Source organism: Podarcis bocagei, assembly GCF_964188305.1.
Source record: "Podarcis bocagei genome assembly, chromosome: 2".
NCBI classification, from domain to species: domain Eukaryota; kingdom Metazoa; phylum Chordata; class Lepidosauria; order Squamata; family Lacertidae; genus Podarcis; species Podarcis bocagei.
In genome coordinates, this window is record NC_138126.1 from 45,874,596 (window position 1) to 45,895,897 (window position 21,302).

Sequence of the window (21,302 nt, forward strand, 5' to 3'; positions counted from 1 at the left end):
GCAAATTTGGGGGAGGACCAAATTTGGGGCACGTAAAGCGTACCTTTTGCATGCAAATGAGAGAAGATTCAGTCCCTTGGCATCTCTGATTTACTAGCAGATTACGTGGAAGATCCCTGCTTGAGGCTTTGGAGAGCTGCTGATAGTAAGAGTAGATCAAACTGGACTAAATGGATTGAACGGTCCTATATTAACTGGAGATGCCAGAAACTAAACATGGGTCCTTCTGTGTACAAAACAGCTTCTCTACCACTGAACTCTGGTCCCTCTGACCTTCATTCAAGATTTTATGGTGGTTTACAAAATTTAAAAGCAACCTCCAGAAAGCTGGCAACATATTAATACAATACAGTAAGATTAAAATGAATCAATGGCCATCTTTGGACAATCAGATCCTGGTTTAGCAAGTGAGGATATGCATGAGTTCCATGAACCTGCACGCACCCCCTCTGGACCCTGCATTGGTTATCCTTTCACCCATGTACGGAAACAAGCCAGGAGGCTGCAGCTAACCTTCATTTCCTGTCTCATGCAAGCCAGGAAACTATGATCAATGGCTTCCAAACAAGCCAGGGTTCACAAGCCAACTTTCAGCAATGGCTTCACAACCTGGTCTGTTTGGAAACCTTTGTGTAGAAAAGTCAGTCTCCTGCCCCTCTATTTTCTCTGAGTGAAGCTAGCATGTGGTTCCTATCAGTTATTCAGCTCTCTCGGATAAAGGTTAGGATATCTGAAAGAAAGATAGGAGATCCCAAGCAACGCTTTATACCTGAGATGGCCCAGCTTCCTCTGCTCCCGCCCTGGGAATGTCTCGCATTCTTCACACCCCGATGTGTGTCAAAACTCTTCTTCCCTGTGAAACACGGCATAGGCTCCCACGGGTCAGAAGGCGGGATCCAACACAGGATGAGAGAGTCCATAAAAACTGAGCTGCCTTATGCAGCTCTGTCTCCCCACCCCACCCTTCATCAAGGTCCAAATTTTGTCTTCCATATTTCAAAAATAGAGCATAAAAGTATCTCCACAAGCAGCAATCTACACAGAGGCTATAACATGCCTAAACCATGTAGTCATGCAGACTTCCCATGTGGCTATACACAGTAAGAGGCTGACAAAACATGAGTGGCACTCTGTCATTTCACTTAGCAGCAAAAAGAACTTTATGTGGCATCAAAATTCAACGAACCCAAGGACTCAGGCACATCATAAACATTATTTAATGTTCCTACCAACTTCTTAGCCTATCCTGGCTATCCTTAATTATGAGTGGGCCAAAGTGGATACTAGCTGCCTGGCTGCTTCCATCCTTTGACATAATTTTGTCTCCGTTCTTGACGGAGAACTCCATCACCTGTTGCAAGTCTACCACAAATGCTCCTTGTTTCCAAAGTCTACACCAAATATTCAAAACAACTGATCTGTCTTTAAAAATCAGAGGAACACACATATGCAGGTGGACAGAAACTTACACAGATGGGCACACAGCATGATAAGCAAGCAAACAGATGGATGCAGAAGGACACCCAGAGACATAGTATAGATATGGAAACACAGGCAGAGGAAGGAAAAGAGGAAGAGGATCAGAATCCAGTGCAAAAGATCCACTACAGAAGAACATAACAGGGGGAGGAAAAATAAGATGCTCATGGCATAAAAAAATTTCAGCATCTTCTTTATTATTAGGCAGGCTAGGCCCTGTTTCTTCAATGTGAAAGCTAAGATGCCCAAGATCTTTATACTAGGCATCCCGCCCTCCAAATGTCTGTAGTATGGAATAAACACCTCATGTTCAAACAGCGAATTCCTTTAAAGATGCTCCACTTTTACAGTGTTGTCTCCACAAGGCTCCAAATCAGTCCAGATTTAAACTCAAATGAAGGGATTTGCCTATATCCCCCCAGGATACTTTATTTGGAGTTGTTCAGATTGTTTTCTGATGAGTTTTCTCTTTACCATGTTCCACCAACTCGCAGTGTTTCCCAACCTTGGGCCTCCAGCTGTTTTTGAACTACAATTCCCATCATCCCTGACCACTGGTCTTGCTAGCTAGGGATGATGGGAGTTGTAGTCCCAAAACAGCTGGAGGCCCAAGATTGGGAAACGCTGCACCAAAGTATCAAAAACACTTGAAACAAAACACTCAGATGGATGGTTTTGGAAACAGGTAGAGAAAGTTTCGGTCCACCCAAAGATAAAATAAATGAAATGTTTTTACTCATTCCCAATTCTCACTCTTAAGTAATGCATGCTATTCCTGACTAACAATAGTCCCTTCAATGTATTTTACTTATTTATTCTAATAGGGGGAACTCTAGCAAGACTAGTTTAGGTTAAACACGCACCCAGCTGCACCAAGGAGGGATTTGAAAAAGGTAAGCAATCTCAGCAATTCAATGGATAATTTTATCAACGCTTGCTTAGTGGACCTATTCTGAACTTTTATTTCATTCATTCAGAGAAGTACAAAACTGTAAAAATGCTCTCCATCACAGTAAGAAACTTAAGTATCTAATATTTTTGTTTATTTTTTGTCAGTCCCATATCCAGAGTATATGCAATGGCTAAAGAGAAAGGCTCTCAACAAGGAATACGGCCTGTCCGCTAATCTCATAGACTCATAAACAACCATGTTACAGTGGGAACATCCACCTTGAACGTATATACTCACACAATCAGCTTCCAACTTCATTTCCCTAGGCTGTTTTCTGCACGAATAGTACAGTTGCAACTGTGTCCTATTTTTCTATAGTTGATGACCTCAATGCCTTCCCAGCACTATAGGGAGGGCAGTAATGTGCATCATGTCTCGCCAGGGCTCAACTGCAATTCATCATTATTTTATCTGCTAGAATTTAATTGGATCCTATCAAACTCTCCTGATACTCCCTTTTCACTTTAAACACTGCTACAGGAAAGATAAATGTCGGTGCTGCTTGGAGAGAGAGAGGCTCTCCCCTCCACCAACGTTTCTGGATTTGTAAGATCCAGTGCTATTTCCCTCTCTGTGCCTGGCTAATGCTTACACACACACACACACACACACACACACACACACACACACACACACACACACATTGTAGGTGTGCAGTGCTCATAAAAGGGCCTTGTGTATATGATTTATGGGGCCCTGTAAATGTACTCAAGGCCCAGTAAAATACCAGTGTGTGTGTGTGTGTGTGTGTGTGTGTGTGTGTGTGTACACGTGCACAAACACACACACATACCAGGGCTTGACATCTGCTTTGATTTTACATCTGCTCTCTCCCTGCCTAGCATTTATGTTTCTCCATCACCGCCTGTAACTCAGCCTCCCCCCCTTATAAATTTGCCTAATTCTAAAACTATACATCTCCCAAGTTCAGCATATTTAGAGCCTCAGGTTTTTATGCAGCCATAATGAGATCCCTTAGACTCAGGTCCAAAATGAACAGAAGCAAAGTTTTTAATTGAATATTTATTGGATGTTTAATTTATACTTGTATATTTAATATATATTATTTTATATTCATAGGCCTTTGGGATGTAAAATGCTTGGCTGCTGTGAAGAATGGAAGTTCTAGGGTGTGTGTGTTTTTTAGCTACGCAGTATATTTTAGTATGTTTTAAAATTACCTTTATTGTGTTTTAATGGTTGTAAACACCCTTGAGAACCTTCCTTGTTTATAGGTTAAAAGGTACAGTTTGCATTTTTAAATGCATAAATAAAAAATGTATGTCATAATCTCTTGGGTGCCTTGCTCTTATACTTTGTGAAACACTAAAAGGACAAGAGAGCCCAAGCTCATCCCTCTGACTCAGCATGCCACCAGTTCCTCCAGCAAAACAAAGTAACTTAGGCATATTAAAAGAAGAAGAAAGATCCTACGGGGGCTTTGAGATCCTCTGGGAAGGCTTTTCTATGGGTTCCTCCACCTCTACAGACACATTAGGTGAGGTCACGAGAGGGGGCCTTCTCAGTGGCTACTCCCTGATAGTGACACCAGCCCAGCGTAGCTGTCTCTCCACCTTCCTTTCGCCAGACAGGCAAATATATCTTTTGTCCAGACAGGCCTTTGGCCACAAGCGGGTCTTCTGAGAGTGGTGGTGTACATTTTCTTTTTCTCTCTTGTCGTTCTGCTATTTACCAGTAATAGCTTTCAGTGTTGCTTTTAATAGGACTGCTTTTAATAGGCATAGGCATTTAATTAAAATGTTTTAATACATGCTGTGAACTGCACTGGGTCCTGCTCTGGGATAAAGGAGGGATATAAAATAAAAATAAATAAATACATTTCTGGCAAACAGCAACTTTCCCTCCAAGGCTATACCCATACTAGGACAGATCAGTGTAAGTGTTTTATCCCATCCCTGTAATGAAGGGTGGGGGTAACCGGTAGCCTTGCTGTGAGGTGGAGGGCTGCTGAAGAATGATAGTTTGGCCTTGCTGTTGTTGTTGTTGTCATTGTCCCGTCCCCCCCCCACCCCCTGTATTTGCCACAATAGCACAATTCTTAACCTCTACATCAATGAAACAATCAATCAATCTAGTTTTAGAATGTCACAAAATGGAGCCAGGAGAGTAGGTACCGTTTGTCATGGAGATGTCTGGGCACTGTTCAACAGATGTTTACAGTAGCAATGAAACTGCAGTTTAAGGGGTCTCAGTCACAATGGAAGCACTGGCTGACCAGGGGGCAGGGATCACACTCACACGGCAAGGAAATATTGATACCAGAATGCTTGGGGAAGCACCGGAATTCCTCTAAGTGATATTTTCAGGGTTGGGGGCACAGTGTTACAGGAGAACTTCCTGAAGAGTCAACCCAGAAGATGGTGCTGGGGGACCTCCGTTCCAGCCAGATGGCCTTTGGCTTACAAGGTTCCATTCTGTCTGCCATGTTGTTGTTTTTTTTTAAAAAAACAACTACACAAAACATCTGCAAGAGATCACTTGGAGGCCTGAGGTGAGGGGCCACCAATATGCAGGTGGCATGCTGCCCTGCCTCTCACTTCCAACTGCTTGTCCCAGTAGGTTGTGAAACTCTTCAGCCGCTGCTCAAGAGGTGGCTTGGGGATGAATGAGAAGAAGCTTGAAGCTTAATCTAGACAAGATGGAGGTGCTGTGGGTGAGGAAACTGGTAAATCTGGGGTGAGGCTTACAACTAGCCTTAGACAGGATTGCACTTCCTCTGAAGGATGAAATTCACATCTTGAGGGTCTTCATAGGGTTCTGTCTGTGGAAGCACAGCTAGAGGCACTGCTAGGAGTGACTTGTTAGCTGAGGCTGCTACCCTAGTGATCCACGCACTAGTGACATACAGGTTAAACTGAATACAGCTGGGAAACTTTAACTTGGGCAGAACCCACATGTTGATGAGGATAGGACAGCTGGAGCATGTAACACTGATTTTGTACTAGTTGAACTGGTTGCCAGTCTGTACTGTGCTGGGTTTGGAGCTTTAAAGCCCTAGAACAGTCATCCTCAGCTTGGTACATGGCAGATGTTGGAGAACTCCAACTAGTCAGCATGGCCAGTGCCCAGGGATGGTGTCTGTTATAATACAAAATATATGGAGGGCATCAAGGTTAAAGAAAGATGTCTAAGACAGCTAAGTCAGTAGACAAATGCTTTTTTTAATAGTCATCTAAGCTGGCTAGTTTTCCCCACATATTGTGGAGGAGAACTCCATCCGAGACTTCCATAACTGTATAGTCTTGACTCAAAGGGCTGCAGCACACGCTACATTCACAAGCATACACAAAGACGCGCCTGATAAAAATCTGTCCCGCTTTTGTTACCATAAAGTAGAAACATAGGGTACGGATAAAAAGCTGTTTTCTAAGTTTCATGTCACCTTGCAAAGTTAACCAACTTTGAAAAGTGTGAAGCAATACAATGAAACCAGATGGAGTGGGGGGGGGGAGCAAGAGAATAGAGAAAATTTTGGAGAAGTGTGAACATGAAGCCTTTAAAACTGCCTGGCTAGTTGCCTTTAAATGTTAAGAACACTTGTGTCCCTTCTAGGTGTGAACAGATTCTTGAATTAGAAAGAGAGTTCTAGAATGGTAACTGAGTGCAAAAATGGAGTTCAGATATTGATGTCATTGAAATCTACAATTTCCAGTACCCAAACTGGAAAGAAAATAAAGATTAAAAAAAGGACTTTGATATGGGGAACATTAATATGTTAAGCAGCTGAAAAAAATGTTACAAAAATATATTGGTATTGCATTCTGCATACATAGGGAGATTTTGATAATGTAGAAGCTAAATCTGGGTCCCTGTAAATTAAATAGACGCACAAACAAAAACTGAATGTTGCAGGCAGTGCAGCTGTACTGGTAGGATCCTCTGCTGAAAGTTGAGACACATGGGGTATAGTCCCAAATATTACTGAAATTCATGGAACTTGAGTGATTAATAGCATTCTCAAGTCCCTTCCATTTCTGCAGGTCTTAAGGTCAGTTCCCATACTCCACAAACTCTACAGGTGAGCAGAAACACTAGCATTAGGCAACCACCAATCTTTTAGCAATATGTGTTTTAGACATCAGTGATATTTAAAACATGCATTAAATCTGATTGTATTTTGCCTTGAGAAAACGTTACGTTCCGGGAGGCAGCATATAACTTCTTAAAATAAGTAAACAAATAAAAACAATGGGTGCTGTTATTGCAGCAACTGCGGTCATAGGAATACCTGTGGCTATTTCTGCACACAATCACGGGCAGTGTGAATTGCCCTCAGTGCCCTAACTTTTCTTGGATTCTTCCCCCCTTGATTTGGATTCTAATTCCAATGTAGACACCAATTTGTATTGCAAAAGCTGCATTTTTTCTTTAAGACCTCTCTTTGGCTGCTTCCATTGTTAACAACATGGCACAGAATTGCTTTCTGTCTGTCCAGACAGCAAGCACCTCTAGGCCAATTTTTCTATGGAGGCACCTCTATGCTGCTATCATATACATAATAAGGAGACTAGGGGTGACTCCACTGTTTCTTATATGATGGTTCAATAGCTATAATGATGCACTTTAAGCAAAATCTACAGTAAGCCACTGGATGGAAGTACGGAACTATTCTGGTAATGCTCCAAGGCACTGCTTTCTTTGGCATCTTTTTGTCAATCGAATAGTTATGGCATTGACAGAATTCAAGTTACCTCCTGGCCTTCTAATCCTGATCCAATCTCCCGCTTATAGATGAGAATACACCCTCCCTTCATTCAGGTTTTGTGTTGCTATAGATACAGGATTCCTCTCCCACAGGCTGCATTTCAGATACAACCTTCAAGACCCATTAAGCCAGCGCTTCTGCTGCTGTTCAACCATAGCGTTTATTGTTAAACAGTGTCCTTCAGTACACAGCATCCCAAATCTCCTTAGAGAGAACTAAGCTCAATTGTGTGCTGAAGTGAAATGGGAGGGTTTAAAGAAGAGATTTGGAGAGGGAGACCCTGACCCTGAGTGCTCACGTCCTGGTAAATATAATGAGAAGGAGGATACTCAGTACCAACAGGATTCAGCTTTGGAATCTTAATTTCAAAAGCATGATGGAAACGGGCTAATATAAGGAAGAGATGAAGAAAGACATACAGGTTTACTTGTAATCTTATCTAGCTAAAAGCCAGGATCTTGAATAGTGCAGGGAGGGGGATATGGGATTAGCTACAGGTTAGAGTATTTTCTTTCTTTCTTTCTTTCTTTCTTTCTTTCTTTCTTTCTTTCTTTCTCTCTCTCTCTCTCTCTCTCTCTCTCTCTGTTTTCAAAATATTAAAAGTGTGCTTTAAAAAATTCAAAGAGAGAGAGAGAAGAGAGAGAAAGGAGGCAACAGTACAAAGCTGCAAAGTGGACAAGATAGACTACAGTAGGTATCAGTGGAGAATAAATTCTCAAGTGATAAATTTCTATCCACTATATGTGCATAAAGCTCAATTCCTATAACAAATATGTCACATTATCATTCTAATACTAGCAAGTTGAGCAAAATCAAGAAGGCTGACGACTGTGGGGCAGCAGGACATGCTGAATTTTGCAACTTTCAAATTCCCAAAATGAGGGGTGCTGAAAAGTTGTAATGTGACTTGTGAATTCAATATAAAATGGTACCTTTTAACTGTGTACTTATTTTTCTCACCAAAGGAACCCCATGAAATTTAATACTGCAGCACCTAGGAGTCAAATAAAACAGCCGCATGATGCAGTGGTACGACTTCCCCCCTTCCTCTGTAATGCTTGCATTTTTTTATTGTCTCCACTGTTTTAATCAGTATGTTAAGATATACTGTTTTGTTACTGTAATTGTTTTTACTGGTTGTTAACCATCCCAATAGTATATTAACTAAAGGACTGCATGAATGCCGGTGTGCGCACATGCACACAAAATAAAATAAATATTTGTGAGACAATTCCAAGACTCATGCTTGAGTTTCCAGTGGTGAAGTGCAGCTGATGTGAAACAAGATATACTAGCAGCTGTCTCCTACTCTTGAAATAGGCCAGAAATCCCCTTCCTTCCCATTTGCTTTCTCCTGAAGCAGATGAAAATGGCTCCTCTGAAGCATTTACACTGCCTGGGAGCAAATTCTCCCACCCCCTAATCAAGACCATTTCAAGTACTGCAAGCTAGATGCGATTAGGCTGCGTATATGTTTCAGTAACAGCACTCAGATGGCCAAGAAGGTATTTTGTGTAACTGGTCTCCTGCTGTGCAAATGGCCGCTCAGTTGACCTCTGAAGAATCCTCTCCAAGCTGGCAATTGGGAGTGGCAAAAGCTGTGTTGCAAAGAAGGATGATCAACCAGCCTCTACAGACTCATTGTCATTGGGCAAGGGGCAGTCTGCCCTTACAGGCAAAGGTGAGGGAGGACTGTTCTCTCTCTCGCATCCTTCATTTCATCCATCATGGATGTTTCCTTCATTCCAGCAATTTAAGACGGGGCTATTAGCATACCCCAGCTTAGTCCTGTGGTTTTTAAACTTTCTTTTGCCTTAGCTTAAGCTTTCCCATGACAGACTGTGTGAGTTTCCTCAGGCCTAGTTCATATGTTGCCTATATAAGTGCAGAAAGAAGAATCAAGAGTGACGCATGATAATTTGGGGGATCTAAGAGTGCAATTCAACAGGTGCAAGGGTGGCAAGGAGGACAGAAAAATATTTAGAGTCACTAGTACTTCTTCCCTGACTTCTACTGATGTGTGAATGCTCCTTCATTTGGGGGGGGGGGTATAACTTCCAATCCAAAACTATTGTCTACAAAACTTACTAGCCGATTAAAGCAAAGCATTGCATTGGCTTCCTATTTGCTTCCAAGACCAACTCAAGGTGCTGGTGCTGACTTCCAAAGCTGTAAACAATTTGGGACCCAAATATCTGAAGCAGCATGTCTACCCATCCTAGCATCCTTGTACATGAAGATCTTCAAACAAGACCCCCTTCTACAAGGAATCATTAGTTGGTTGAGTACATTGTGTAGTTTTCAAGGGACAGTGTTGATGCTCTCTGCAAGGAAGCTCTACTGATGCTGATGCTATAATCTTTTCATTGTCAGGTTAAGACATTTTTATTTACTTAGCCATTTAAAAAAATATTGTACGGCACCCTGGAATTCACTAGGTCAACAACAGGCTAGATTTTTTTAAAAAAAAAATTATCCTCCTTTCTGTAAAGTATAACTTCAGTGTTCCCTTTTTTTGTTGTTCTGTGTTTTCTTTCCCAGCCCAAAGATTACTTGTTCATTCTCTCTCCCCCCCCCCCCCCCGCTTCTAGTTTAGCATTCATTTCATCATTTGATTTTTCTTGTCCTTCTGTTTCCTACTGCTTTGCCTGAGCTTCCTGGATACATAATTACATTTTTTAAAAGCCAGACAACATTTTGGATTCTACCGTCTACTGAACCATTGAGTCGCCACTGTTCCAAATTGCACTGTTTCCCCTTCAGAGGCAATATCAGATAACGTGGAACTAAATATGAACTAGTATTTCTGAAGAATCTTCCTGCTAGAGTTCTCTCCCCCACCCAAAACTTGCAAAGGGTTGTTGCCAGAGCATAAGAGGGAAATGGTGCTCTCCAAGATCTCTCAACCTTGGTTTGCGCCAAGAGAATCCTTGGCACGAATGGGGGGGAGGAAAGGCCCTTTTCAAGCAAACATTAGCTCTTCCATAACTCTGCAATGTCATTCATGTTGCTTAAGGGCAGAAGTTTATGGAATGCTGCTCACACCAGGCTGCAAATGAGCTTTCACAGTGCAATTGATAGAAAAGAAATGTTTAAAGGGATTAAACTGGAAGCTGGAGGAGGAGGGGCTACTCTTATGCAAATGAGTGGAGGTTGGAAGACAGCCCAGCGGGTCAGCCAAGGAATGGCATGCCTCTGCAGATGAAAGGACTATTAAGACTTTAGACCTGCTAGTCTTTAATGTTAAGAGTGCCGTGCAAATAATTCATCCACTAATGTAAGGCATGTGGAACTTCTTGAGGTTTATCAGGCAAGATCACTGATCTGGCTTGACTGCAATGAGAAACAAACTCCCCCCTCTCAACACAGTGGCTATGATAAAGTGGAAGAGATTATCAGTGGGGAAGTATATCTGGCAGGAGCAGTCAGGAAGTGCCATGGAGCCAACCTCCTGACACCAGGATTGCAGTTTATGTGACGGTGCAGCACCAGAGTGGTGGCAAGGTCAGAGGGAACCGCTGGAGCCAATATAGCATATTCACCGGTGCTACTACACATCCAGCCCCAGCTCCACACTGTCCCAGTGAGGTGCAGAGACACCAGTCTGGGAAAGGAAACTTTGCAGCAATGCCTCATCCCATCAGCCACTCCTGACCTTTGGAGAGGCTATGGTTGCAAGACAGAATTACATAGCCAGAGCTCTGTAAGTAGTAGACAGAAGCATTTTAAAACAGATTCTGATTGTCAACCTACTATAGATTGACTAGCTGCGGAAACAGATCCAGTATTGTTACGGAGAATCCAGGCTAGGGATTGCACCAGTTCGTGAGGGGATGGGTGGCATTGACTGAATTAAGCAAAACAGAATGAGCAGAGGAGCAGAAATTGGGGGTGGGGTGGGGGAGAGAGAAATACAATCTGGGAAAGTGTTTGAGGATGTGGGAAGGTGTACAATGCCAGATATAAATCAGAATTGACTAAATTCTGTTTGCAAAGTTGGATCAGCCCAAGTGTGGGAGAGTAGAGAGAAGGATGGGAGTTCCTCTGGGACACAAGCAAAGCTGGCTCAGGCCTAGGCAGCTTTCTCTGGCTTTCATAAGCAAATTTCTTTGGAAATGCTCATAAAACATAGCAGAGTCCCCTTGGGTAGCTTTGGCAGAGCAGCGGAGGAAGGAGGGGATGTTGATCCTGCACAGAACAATTTCACACAGCTGAAGAGAAAGAGAAACAGGAAAAAAGGAAAGCGGATAAACACAACGGCAGAAAGAGGATCGGGACTGCTTCCAAGGCCACAGGAGCGCCATGAACACACACTTCGTACATTCCAATAAAGCAAGGAAGCAGCACGAAACAACGGGAATGACTGGGGTGCCGTTTCACCAAAGGAGCTGTGTGATGGGAGGGGAAGACCCAGAATGGACACCTTTTGTGCAGAGAGGGTAACATGTGATCTCCTCTCAGATACATGCACAGTTGAGGCCAAACATGCATAAGAGGCAAACAGGGAATTTCTGCTGCGTTTCCCCAAAGCAGCCTTCTCAAAAGATAACTATATTCCAAAGACTCACCGAAGTGTTTTGGCACTGGATGCTGGTGCTGTTAAAGCGCAGGGCAGTGACACGCTGGGATGTGCCAGGGATATGGAAGATGCACTCGTAATTGCGCTGTCCAGACTGTGGCTGTGGCAGGTTTTTGGCAGTCAAAGTGATAGGCTTCACCACACCCACAGGGATATATATCTGGGTAGATGGAAGGATCTGTGGGCAGTCCTGCGAGAGAAGTGGAGGAAAAACAGTCAGCATTAAGATCTTCAAATTCAGATTGTCATGATTAGCCACAGATCATAGTCTCAAGCAGCACACAGCACAAAGACTTTACCCCACACATAAGAGTTCTGCAAGAATAAATTGAGCACTCATAAAATATGCTCCTCAACCAGGTGATAAGAATTGGCTAAAAGCTGACCTCCAATCAGATATATTCTCAATATAAGCTTCTTGCCCCTATCAATCCACCTTTGCTAATGAGTCTTCCAGTTGATTGCCCTCAGATTCTGATTTTCTAAAATCTCTGTCAATTAATCTCCTCTTCATGGCTCTATCTACCTTGCCAAAGGGAACTCATGTGCAGTACTAGACTACTATCCCAACTTCCTCAAGCCCTTTCATAGTTCCAAGCCATGGTAAGTGCTATGTTACAAGTGATCTGTCACTCAGTTTCTCCCGTCTATGTAAACATTATATTCAGACCTCAGAATAGATGTAAACAGTTCATATGCTATTATGGCTGTGTTCAGATGAACTCAAGTAAACACTAGGTATTTCTGCAGGGGTTATTCACAAAAGCCTTTCATACTCTGTACTGTTATTTCAGAGTCTGCATTCAGAGCATACCCAAGCAGCTACATAATTCACATATAAAAAATAATAATACAGATCATAAAATAGATTAAAGCATAAAGTCCTGCCTTAAGTGAACGAAGAAGTTAGTGGCGATTGCAATATTGGTATACACCCAGTCATAATGTCATTGGGCAGGTGTGGACACCCCCCACCCATCAACAGGACCACCTGAGCCTATAGTGACAATGTTGAGTGTGGGGTCTAAAGAAGGTTTCTGTTCTCAACAAAACACACACAGAAACTCTCTTCAAATGTCTGCACTAAATGCACGAAGGTCAAAAGAAGAGCCAATGCACCCTAGCACACTGGGAGTTATGCTAACATGTCTCATGACCACAATACGCCTCTCTTCATATGAACCTGTCCATACCCAACTGAGGCCCTTCTTTGTGGGCCTCCTCCACAAGAGGTTGAGGGCAGCAGCACAAGAATGATCCTTTTGATCACTACGGTGAGTGACCTACAGTGGCCGGCGAGGCCTCCCAAGCCATGCTGTTTCTGACGTGCTTGAATGGCTGAAGGAGGCTCCTCCGAGATGCCTCCTCCGGAGCAGCCGCAGGATCCGGGGAGCTGTGGCTCCGGCGGAGAGTGGGACAATGACTTCGGGTACGGCCTGTTTCCCGAGAGGAGCCACGGAGGCGGGAAACAGCACCAGTCTATGCTCTATAAGGCCGTCTTCACCAGGAACCACAGGTGCCAGCTGATGCTGCAGATTGCCCTGGAAAGCAGTCCATATACTAAACTGCTACTTGATGCTATGAAGAATACTGGCTGCATTGTTTTCAAAAATCGACACTTCTCATGTGAAGAGTGTGATGGGTGTGTCAGTGGAGGATTCGATTCTTCAACATCACAGATTGTTCTGTGCCAAAACAATATTCATCACCAGTCTCATATGAACAGAGTGGCTGCACATGAGTTTCTTCATGCTTTTGATTACTGCCGTGCAAATGTGGACTGGTTCAATAATATCAGGCATTTAGCTTCCTTGGAGCTTCAAGCTGTTAATCTTAGTGGTGATTGCTCCCTCCTAAATGAAATAACCTGGTTTAAATTTGGATTGAAGCAGCATCAGCAGACCTGCGTAAAAGACAGAGCTGTTCGCTCAATCTTGGCTGTTCAGAACATCAGCAAAGAGATGGCCGAGAAAGCTGTGGATGAAGTCTTTGAATCGTGTTTCAATGATCACGAGCCGTTTGACAGAGTGCCTCACAGCAGAGCAGATGCAAAATATGCACATAGAGATTTCCAAAATGCAAAATTTTAGCCAAAAACTGTTCATTTCTAGCTACAACATTTGGGGACAATTTTCCAAAGGTTAATTGTGAAGATAACTGTAAGTCCACAAACAACAAAGAATATTCATGTTGTCAAATTCCTGTTCTGTTTTTTGTTTGGTGTACAAATTGGTCTAGCAGCCCTCCCCCCCCATGTGCACATAAAAGTTTATGTGAGTATTCTACTGGAAATTAATTTTGCAAATGCTTTGGTTCTCATCCTTGGTTTAATAAATGCTGTTTTGTTAAAAAAAAAAGAATGCTCCTTTTCTGCAGTGGCTCCCCATTTGTCCAATGTTCTCCCCAGGGAGCTTCAGCTGGCTCCTTCATTATACACTTTTAGGCGCCAGGTGAAAAGGTTCTTCTTCAACCAGGCCTTGGGCTGATTAACATCTGATGCCTTTTTAAATATGCTGTGCGAGGGATTCTTGGTTTGTTTTTATATTGGTGTGTTTTTTATATTGTATTTTTATTTTGTGAACCTCCCTGAGATCTGCAAATGAAGGGTGGTATACAATTACTACTACTACTACTACTACTACTACTACTACTACTACTACTACTACCACCACCACCACTACTACTACCTTTATCCCCATTTTAAGTCCTCATGCCATTCCAGATAGAGGGGAAAGGGTGTTTTGTCAGGTGAGATGGTAGCACTTCAGCAGTGAAATTCCCCTCCCCTTGTAGTGTGATTGGCATCATTCTTGCTTATTTTTCAGCACCAGGTAAAAAAGTGTATGTTCACTCAAGCCTTTGTTGGGGAATGAATCAATTTGCCAGCTGTAAAGGAGTTGCTTTCTGCATTGTTGCATGATGCTTTCATTTGATGCTATCCCTGTTTTATGCGATTTTACTGTTTTGTGAAATTAATGGATATCCTTACTTTATTCTGTGACCTGCCCTGACATCAGCACTTGACGAAGGGGGGAGGGACACAAACTGAAATAATAAATAAGTAAACAAGCCCAAGCTGCAGAGCACCAAGCTGGCACATGAAGCCTTGCAAACCAAATGATAGCTCTGACTGCAGCTCTCTCAGCATGCCTGACCTAGAAAACTGGCCCTATCCTAGTGTAAAGAAATCACCTCCAGGATTTCAATGAAGCCAATAATCAATCATGATGAATTTCTCAGAGCAGCATCCAGCCCTGCTAACCGTACTCACTAGTATCTCCCATGCCTCTTTTATCTGCAAGGTCCCCACTAATCACTGGCAACCAATAGCTGCATCAGCCCCATCTCTGGAGGCAAAGGGGCATGCATGATGGAAAGGTTGCAGCTGCACCTGACAGAGGCTGGGTTTATTTGCTGACCCAGCCAAGAGCTCAGCTAGCACCTGAGTCATGGCATAACCTTCGCAGTCTCCTTCACTGAGTGGCTGTTCAGCTCCCCAGCAAAGCAGACACATAAAACTCTGTACAGCATCCCTTGCTGCTCTCAAGAGGACAACCCTGACCTCCCCAAAGCCAGGTTGCAGAGCACAGGGAGAGAATAAAAATAAACAGGACCAGAAAGAAAACAGCCCTGCCTCCCAGAAGGGTACCACTTTGGCAACAATAGCCTGATGCAATCCCCAGGTGATTCAAACTGGGCCTGCGGGGGGAAGGCATCCCTGCTTTAAATAACAGGGAAAGGGTGGAGAATAACATGTTTTGAAGCAAACAGTGGTAGGATCAGAAACTTTGCTCAGGAGCCTGCAAACACATTCACCAGAGACTCCAACAGGGGGCGGACCAGCTCTTTCCCCCCAGCCCAACTCACCAGTACCAATTCCAGTAAGCAAACTTGTAATAGAGGCAGGAACAGCAGAAGTGGGTGTGTCTCTTCCAGGAACAGTTTCCAACTACCCAAAAACAGGACACCTCAAAGTTCTTTATGGGAGCTCATTAACCCTCGAACAATACTTGCTTTGCTCGCTGGATTAAACCACAAAGTCAAAGCAGTACAGGAGATACATACCCACACCCTGAGGTTTCAAGTTTTCTTGGGTTTTTGAGGTTCTAAGAAGGTGAGTTGCACTAATCCCCCCCCCCAAGATTCCATGATTTCACTTACATACAGAAAATAAAAAAATTCCTTCCTGTAGCACCTTAAAGACCAACTAAGTTAGTTCTTGGTATAAGCTTTCGTGTGCATGCACTCGAAGAACTAACTTAGTTGGTCTTTAAGGTGCTACAGGAAGGAATTTTTTTATTTTGACTATGGCAGACCAACACGGCTACCTATCTGTATACAGAAAATAACACCCACATAGCTCTTTGTCCTCCTTGGGAATCAAATCCGCTAATTCTGGAGCATCCTGGGCAAACAGATTAAGTGCACATGCCTAAATACCATAGCCCAAAACACAGAGTGCCTGAAAGCACACACCCAGCATGCAGATACAAAACGTGGGTGCACGGCAAATGGAGGACATGAGCTAAGAGCCTCTCTCCCAAAACATGCACACATTTTGCTGACTGGCTTTTTGAGGCAGACCCTGCTCAATCCTGCTACGTCACATGTTTGGCGTCTACAGGGAGCCGTGTGTCATCCAGCAACAATTTTGCCCCGCTCAAAAACAGGAAACACCTGGTGCTAAGGAGCCTTTCCTAACGAGTCTCATGGCTCCGCACTCGTGATGCTGGGCTGGGGGCTAAACAGCAGAAATGGCTCTGACACTGGCCAGGCCTTTCCCAGCTGTTCGCTCTTCCGGAGCAGCCAATTCCAAGGACTAATGAGAACGCTCCCTTACCCATACTCCACACGTCTGTCATCTCCTTAGCCAGGTCTGCATATTTTCAGCATGTACGTTCATGGATACTACAAGCAACGGAATTTGGAACTAATTCTGAGCGCACAGGATGCCAGTCTCCAGTTCGAAAAGCAAGCTGTCAGGCCATATTATTTCAGAGATAAATAGGAAAGCCTCTACATCACATCTGCTGAGGTCTCTTCTCGGATGTCCCTCATTTTAAAGGACAACCCTGATTTAGCAAATTTGCACCTGTGTGAAACAGCTGAGAAGGCTCTGCTCTGTGCAAAAAACTAATGCACAACTTTTGGGGTCTGTGGTTAACAGAGCTCTGAGTGAACAGGAGTTTGCAAGAGAAGAACATTTTTAGAAAGTGAAAAGTGAAAAGTGGGGTGTCCTTTTAGGGGATCATGGAAAGGTATCCTTAGGAATCGGAGTTCTCTACCCATGCTCAGCATCCCCTGTCTTTACTTTATTGCTAAATAATGCCAAACAACTCTTACATTTCTTGTCCACAATCAAAACCCTTGCCAAAATTTCTGTAAGTGAAAACATGCGAATGAGCTTAGTTAACTTGCATAATAGGCTTCTGAATACTAATATTTACTCAGAGTAGACCTAACAGACCTATGTTAGTAATGGCTATTAATGGGCCTATTTTGAGTAAATGTTAGTTAAGAACAATGCATAAAATCCATTATTCCAAAATTGTGATTGAATGATAGGAACTTTCAGACTGCAATCTTATGTAAATTTACAAGGGAGTCAACCCCAGTGAACCAATAAGAGGCTTGCTTCAGATACATGCATAGGATTGTGATCTCCACTGCTCACCTATGGGAGGAACCAGAGTAAAGGAGAGCTGAACAGACTCGGTGGTGAAATTCTCCACAGTAAGCATCTGCCTTCAAAGCACATGCTCATCTATTCCAGTGTTTCCCAACCTTTTTTGGGCAAAGGCACACTTGTTTGATGAAAAAAATCTCGAGGCACACCACCATTACAGCCCCGTGACGTCAGCGCGCCGCGTCACGCCGGGAGGGACGCACGAAAGTGTAAGTTTCAATTTTTCCCCTCCCCCTTGCCGGGGAACCTCCAGGCTTTGGGGGTGGGGGGGGGAGGAGGCAGCAAAGCGAGGCAGGAAGGAGAGCGCGGCTTGGCTGGGTGAGCTTTGGCAGGGGCAGGGAATGAGAGCCGCAAGGCGGGCGCTGCGGACGGAGGCGCTGCCCGCCGAGCTCGCAGGCAGCCAGGCAGGCAGACGGCGAGAGCCCCGCGCTGGGCGGCCTCTCCTCGCCGCCGCCGCCCCGCCACTCGCCCGCCTCCCTCCAGGCAACATCTCACGGCACACCAGGCAACATCTCGCGGCACACTAGTGTGCCGCGGAACAGTGGTTGGGAAACACTGATCTATTCAACATCAAACACTCCCCCACCCTGCCTTCAACCTCCTCAAATCATGCTTTTAATTAGGAGATCATTTTGCTATAATAGCCAATCACATTCCATTGTCATGCAAAAGTCTTTAATTTTTTAAAAAATTGAAATTTGGGAAATTCAGTACTGAACAGCAATTATTTTAAAAAATGAAGAATCTGTGGAATTAGGAAATGAAGAAGAATGTTCCTGGATGACTTCACATGAGCATGTTTTAACTTTCCCACAGGCAGCAAGAAAAACCTTCCACGTACTGCTGCTTGCTATCCGTTTTTGTTCCCAGCAAAAATTTGAGAGACAATGAATGAGAAACTATTAAAAAAGGGGTTAAGAGCCTGTGTGGGCGCTGCACTAAAGGATTTTTCCATTACACCTCTCTGGCCAAAACCCACAAGACACAGACAAGCTTGCAATTTAGCCAGACCAGGGCTTGCCTAAAATAGCTCCAAGGATTAATCTAACATGCATAAACGAATAGTAGGATGCAAAGGGATGCATCTCTGGCCCCAGCCCATCCCAAAACGTAAGCAAGAGGCACTGAAAAGGGGAGTGTGTTGGCATCCTCACCACATTCAGAGGTCCCTCTTTAACCACTTCTCTTTGGAAGCCAATGAAAACAAGCTGAGTAAAAGCCAAGGCCTGTTTGTTCCACCCAGAGCAGTGGGCCAATAAGAACAGCGAGTCCAATGGAATTTTGTCTGTTCTGCTTCCCTCCAGAACCAAGAACCGCAGAGGCAGTATCCAAAGAGGAAGGAAGCAGGTTCGGAGGAGGCTTCTCCAAACATCATGCAACTGGCTGAGCAGATTAAAAATTTAACACAATGAGATGAAAATCTTCAGCTGCTGATTGCTGCATATCAAACTTCTGTTAAAGACAATGGAGGTGATCAGGCTGTTACTCCCACCCCGCTGCCCACTGGGCAAGTTCAACTGAGCATGAGTAGACATAAGGTGTTCACAGCTTAAAACACAGCTAGGTTGTGCTTTTTCTCAATTTGGATCAGAGTTGTTTTAGGGGGGGGAGACACATCAAAATGCAGTATTTTTCAAGAAAAAACAGGACAGAAGCAGGATAGATGTGTGTGAACACTGCTTCCCCAACTAGCAGTGGGAGCACACTGGATGCAGAGTAAATGGGAATGTGCATACAGCCACAGTCATGCGCTGATCACTGCTTCAGTCACATAAGGTTTAGAATTACATCTGCCAAGGTTGCTTGCTTGCTATTTCTTCCCTGTGTTGAGTCTTCTTGAAAGACTTGGGCCATACATGCTGCCCAGCTTAGAAGAAAAAGAATTCAATCACTATATATGTTCTTCCAAGCTACGTTACACCTGCTTGTTTTTGCATGCCACTATACCATTCACCTCTCCATATATCTATATATCCCAACACTTCCTCTTTTGTATGCCTGTACCCTGTGAATACAGCTATGGCCCCTTTCCTCATTCCCTGAAGGGACAGGAGCAAGGATTTGGCTTTTTCTTTTCTTGTTTAGGGGAAGGATGCCCCCAACAGCTCTTACAAACTGCTTTAAAATGTGACACTATGCCACTCCTGCTAGCTGTGATTCCCCTTCCTGTTTCAGGTACTCCACATCCAGCAGCCAATAAATATGAACGCTCATCAACATGGGCAGAGTAAAAGAAACATAAATGCTTAATGGCATTTTCTTTTTTTAAAATGCCATTCAAGGCTAAGGGCTTTTCAAAGTCTACCGCTCTCTTTCGTTTCACAGCCTTTTGGTCTAACAGTTTACAGACATTGGAATCTCCATACTGATGAGTGTCTGCTTGTTTCTCAAGCTTACTCCTTCAGCTCTTGGGGGTACAAAGGGATGCCTTGCTTGTCTTGCTCATCCATTTCTTCCCAGGTCAACAGGATCAGGCTCACCAGCAACAGCTTCTGCCTTTAATAACAGTTGACAGAGTTTGACCCGTCATAAATAAGATAAATCCCTCTTTCCTCCCACCTAAGCAGCCCTTGCAAAAGAAACTGTGCTGCTGGTGGCTGGGTGCTGGATGAGTAACTGCCAATCTCCCATGGTTCCTTCTCCTGGAGGGCCCAAACTCCCAGAGATGATAAAGGGTGGGGTGGAGGGGAATTAATTGTTGGTTGCTGGAAGCTCGACCTCTTCGATGTGGAGCCCGACACTCATCAGCCTGGAGGGGCTGCGAGACAGGAGTCACAGTGGGAAATGACACAGGGAGAGAAGGAAGTGAAAAATACAGCTGAGGGCACCTCCGCTATGCCAGCACTCACAGCAAAAGATTAGAGCGGGATTCATCTAATGCAACACGGGAGCTGTCAAGCTGGCTGTAGAGCAGCACAGCACAAAATGCCTTGTCCAGAGTAATCCATGAAAGCAGAGGACCCAAAACAAACAAGTGCTAGGAGCTAATATGAGGCAGAGCCCAAAGGACATGACTGCTTCGTACTCAAAGCCAGAGGGGAATATGTGTTAGTCATGAGAATGCAGAATGGCTGGAAAGCTTTAAAATGAGATTAAAAAGTGCAAAGGAGTTTAGGGCAGACTGAAGGAGGAGGTCTGAGGAGAAAGATGAGAGATGTAGCTGCTGATACACACACCTTTTTTAAAAAATGACATAGAAGGACTCAAACCTCACTGGCAGAACTGTGAGGTTCTGCTGCAGTGAGAGGAAAAGAGTTCTGCATGTGTTCAGAGGTGCTCTTTTTATGACTGCTGGCACTCCAAGAAGGGTCTGTGGCTAAGCGTTGATGAGACCAGACTCAAACTTCTCAGAGAAAGGAAAGACGAGTACCTATGAAAAGGGAGGAACTGGCATTTATGGACCCAAAATAACTTAAATGTTTTAGCTGGGTAAAAGCCTCAGCGCCTAGGGCTTGCCGATCGAAAGGTCGGCGGTTCAAATCCCCGCGGCGGGGTGCGCTCCCGCTGCTCAGTCCCAGCGCCTGCCAACCTAGCAGTTCGAAAGCACCCCTGGGTGCAAGTAGATAAATAGGTACCGCTTACCAGCGGGAAGGTAAACGGCGTTCCGTGTGCTGCGCTGGCTCGCCAGATGCAGCTTTGTCACGCTGGCCACGTGACCCGGAAGTGTCTCCGGACAGCGCTGGCCCACGGCCTATAGAGTGAGATGGGCGCACAAACCCCAGAGTCTGTCAAGACTGGCCCGTAACGGGCAGGGGTACCTTTACCTTTACCTTTTATCCTTGAAGGTGCTCATCTTAAAAAAATAAGAGTTAAGGTTAAGAACTATAGTATATCTATATGACAAAAAGTTGTTTTATTTTTAAATAGAAGTATCAGGCAC

At 44.1% G+C, this 21,302-nt stretch overlaps 1 protein-coding gene and 1 pseudogene across 5 annotated transcripts in view; one reads left to right on the forward strand and one right to left on the reverse strand.

Annotated features, from left to right (window-relative positions):
* Nucleotides 1–21,302, reverse strand: part of PLXNA1 (plexin A1) — a 300,048-nt gene that overhangs the window by 80,562 nt on the left and 198,184 nt on the right. For all 4 annotated transcript variants that reach the window (XM_081183934.1, XM_081183932.1, XM_081183935.1 and 1 more), the window contains exon 10: nucleotides 11,726–11,926. In XM_081183934.1, the coding sequence (XP_081040060.1) occupies nucleotides 11,726–11,926 (201 nt within the window). The remainder of the gene's footprint in view (nucleotides 1–11,725; nucleotides 11,927–21,302) is intronic.
* LOC308579698 (mitochondrial inner membrane protease ATP23 homolog pseudogene) lies at nucleotides 13,008–13,826 on the forward strand (annotated as a pseudogene). The gene has a single exon. The product of its transcript is annotated as a mitochondrial inner membrane protease ATP23 homolog pseudogene (transcript).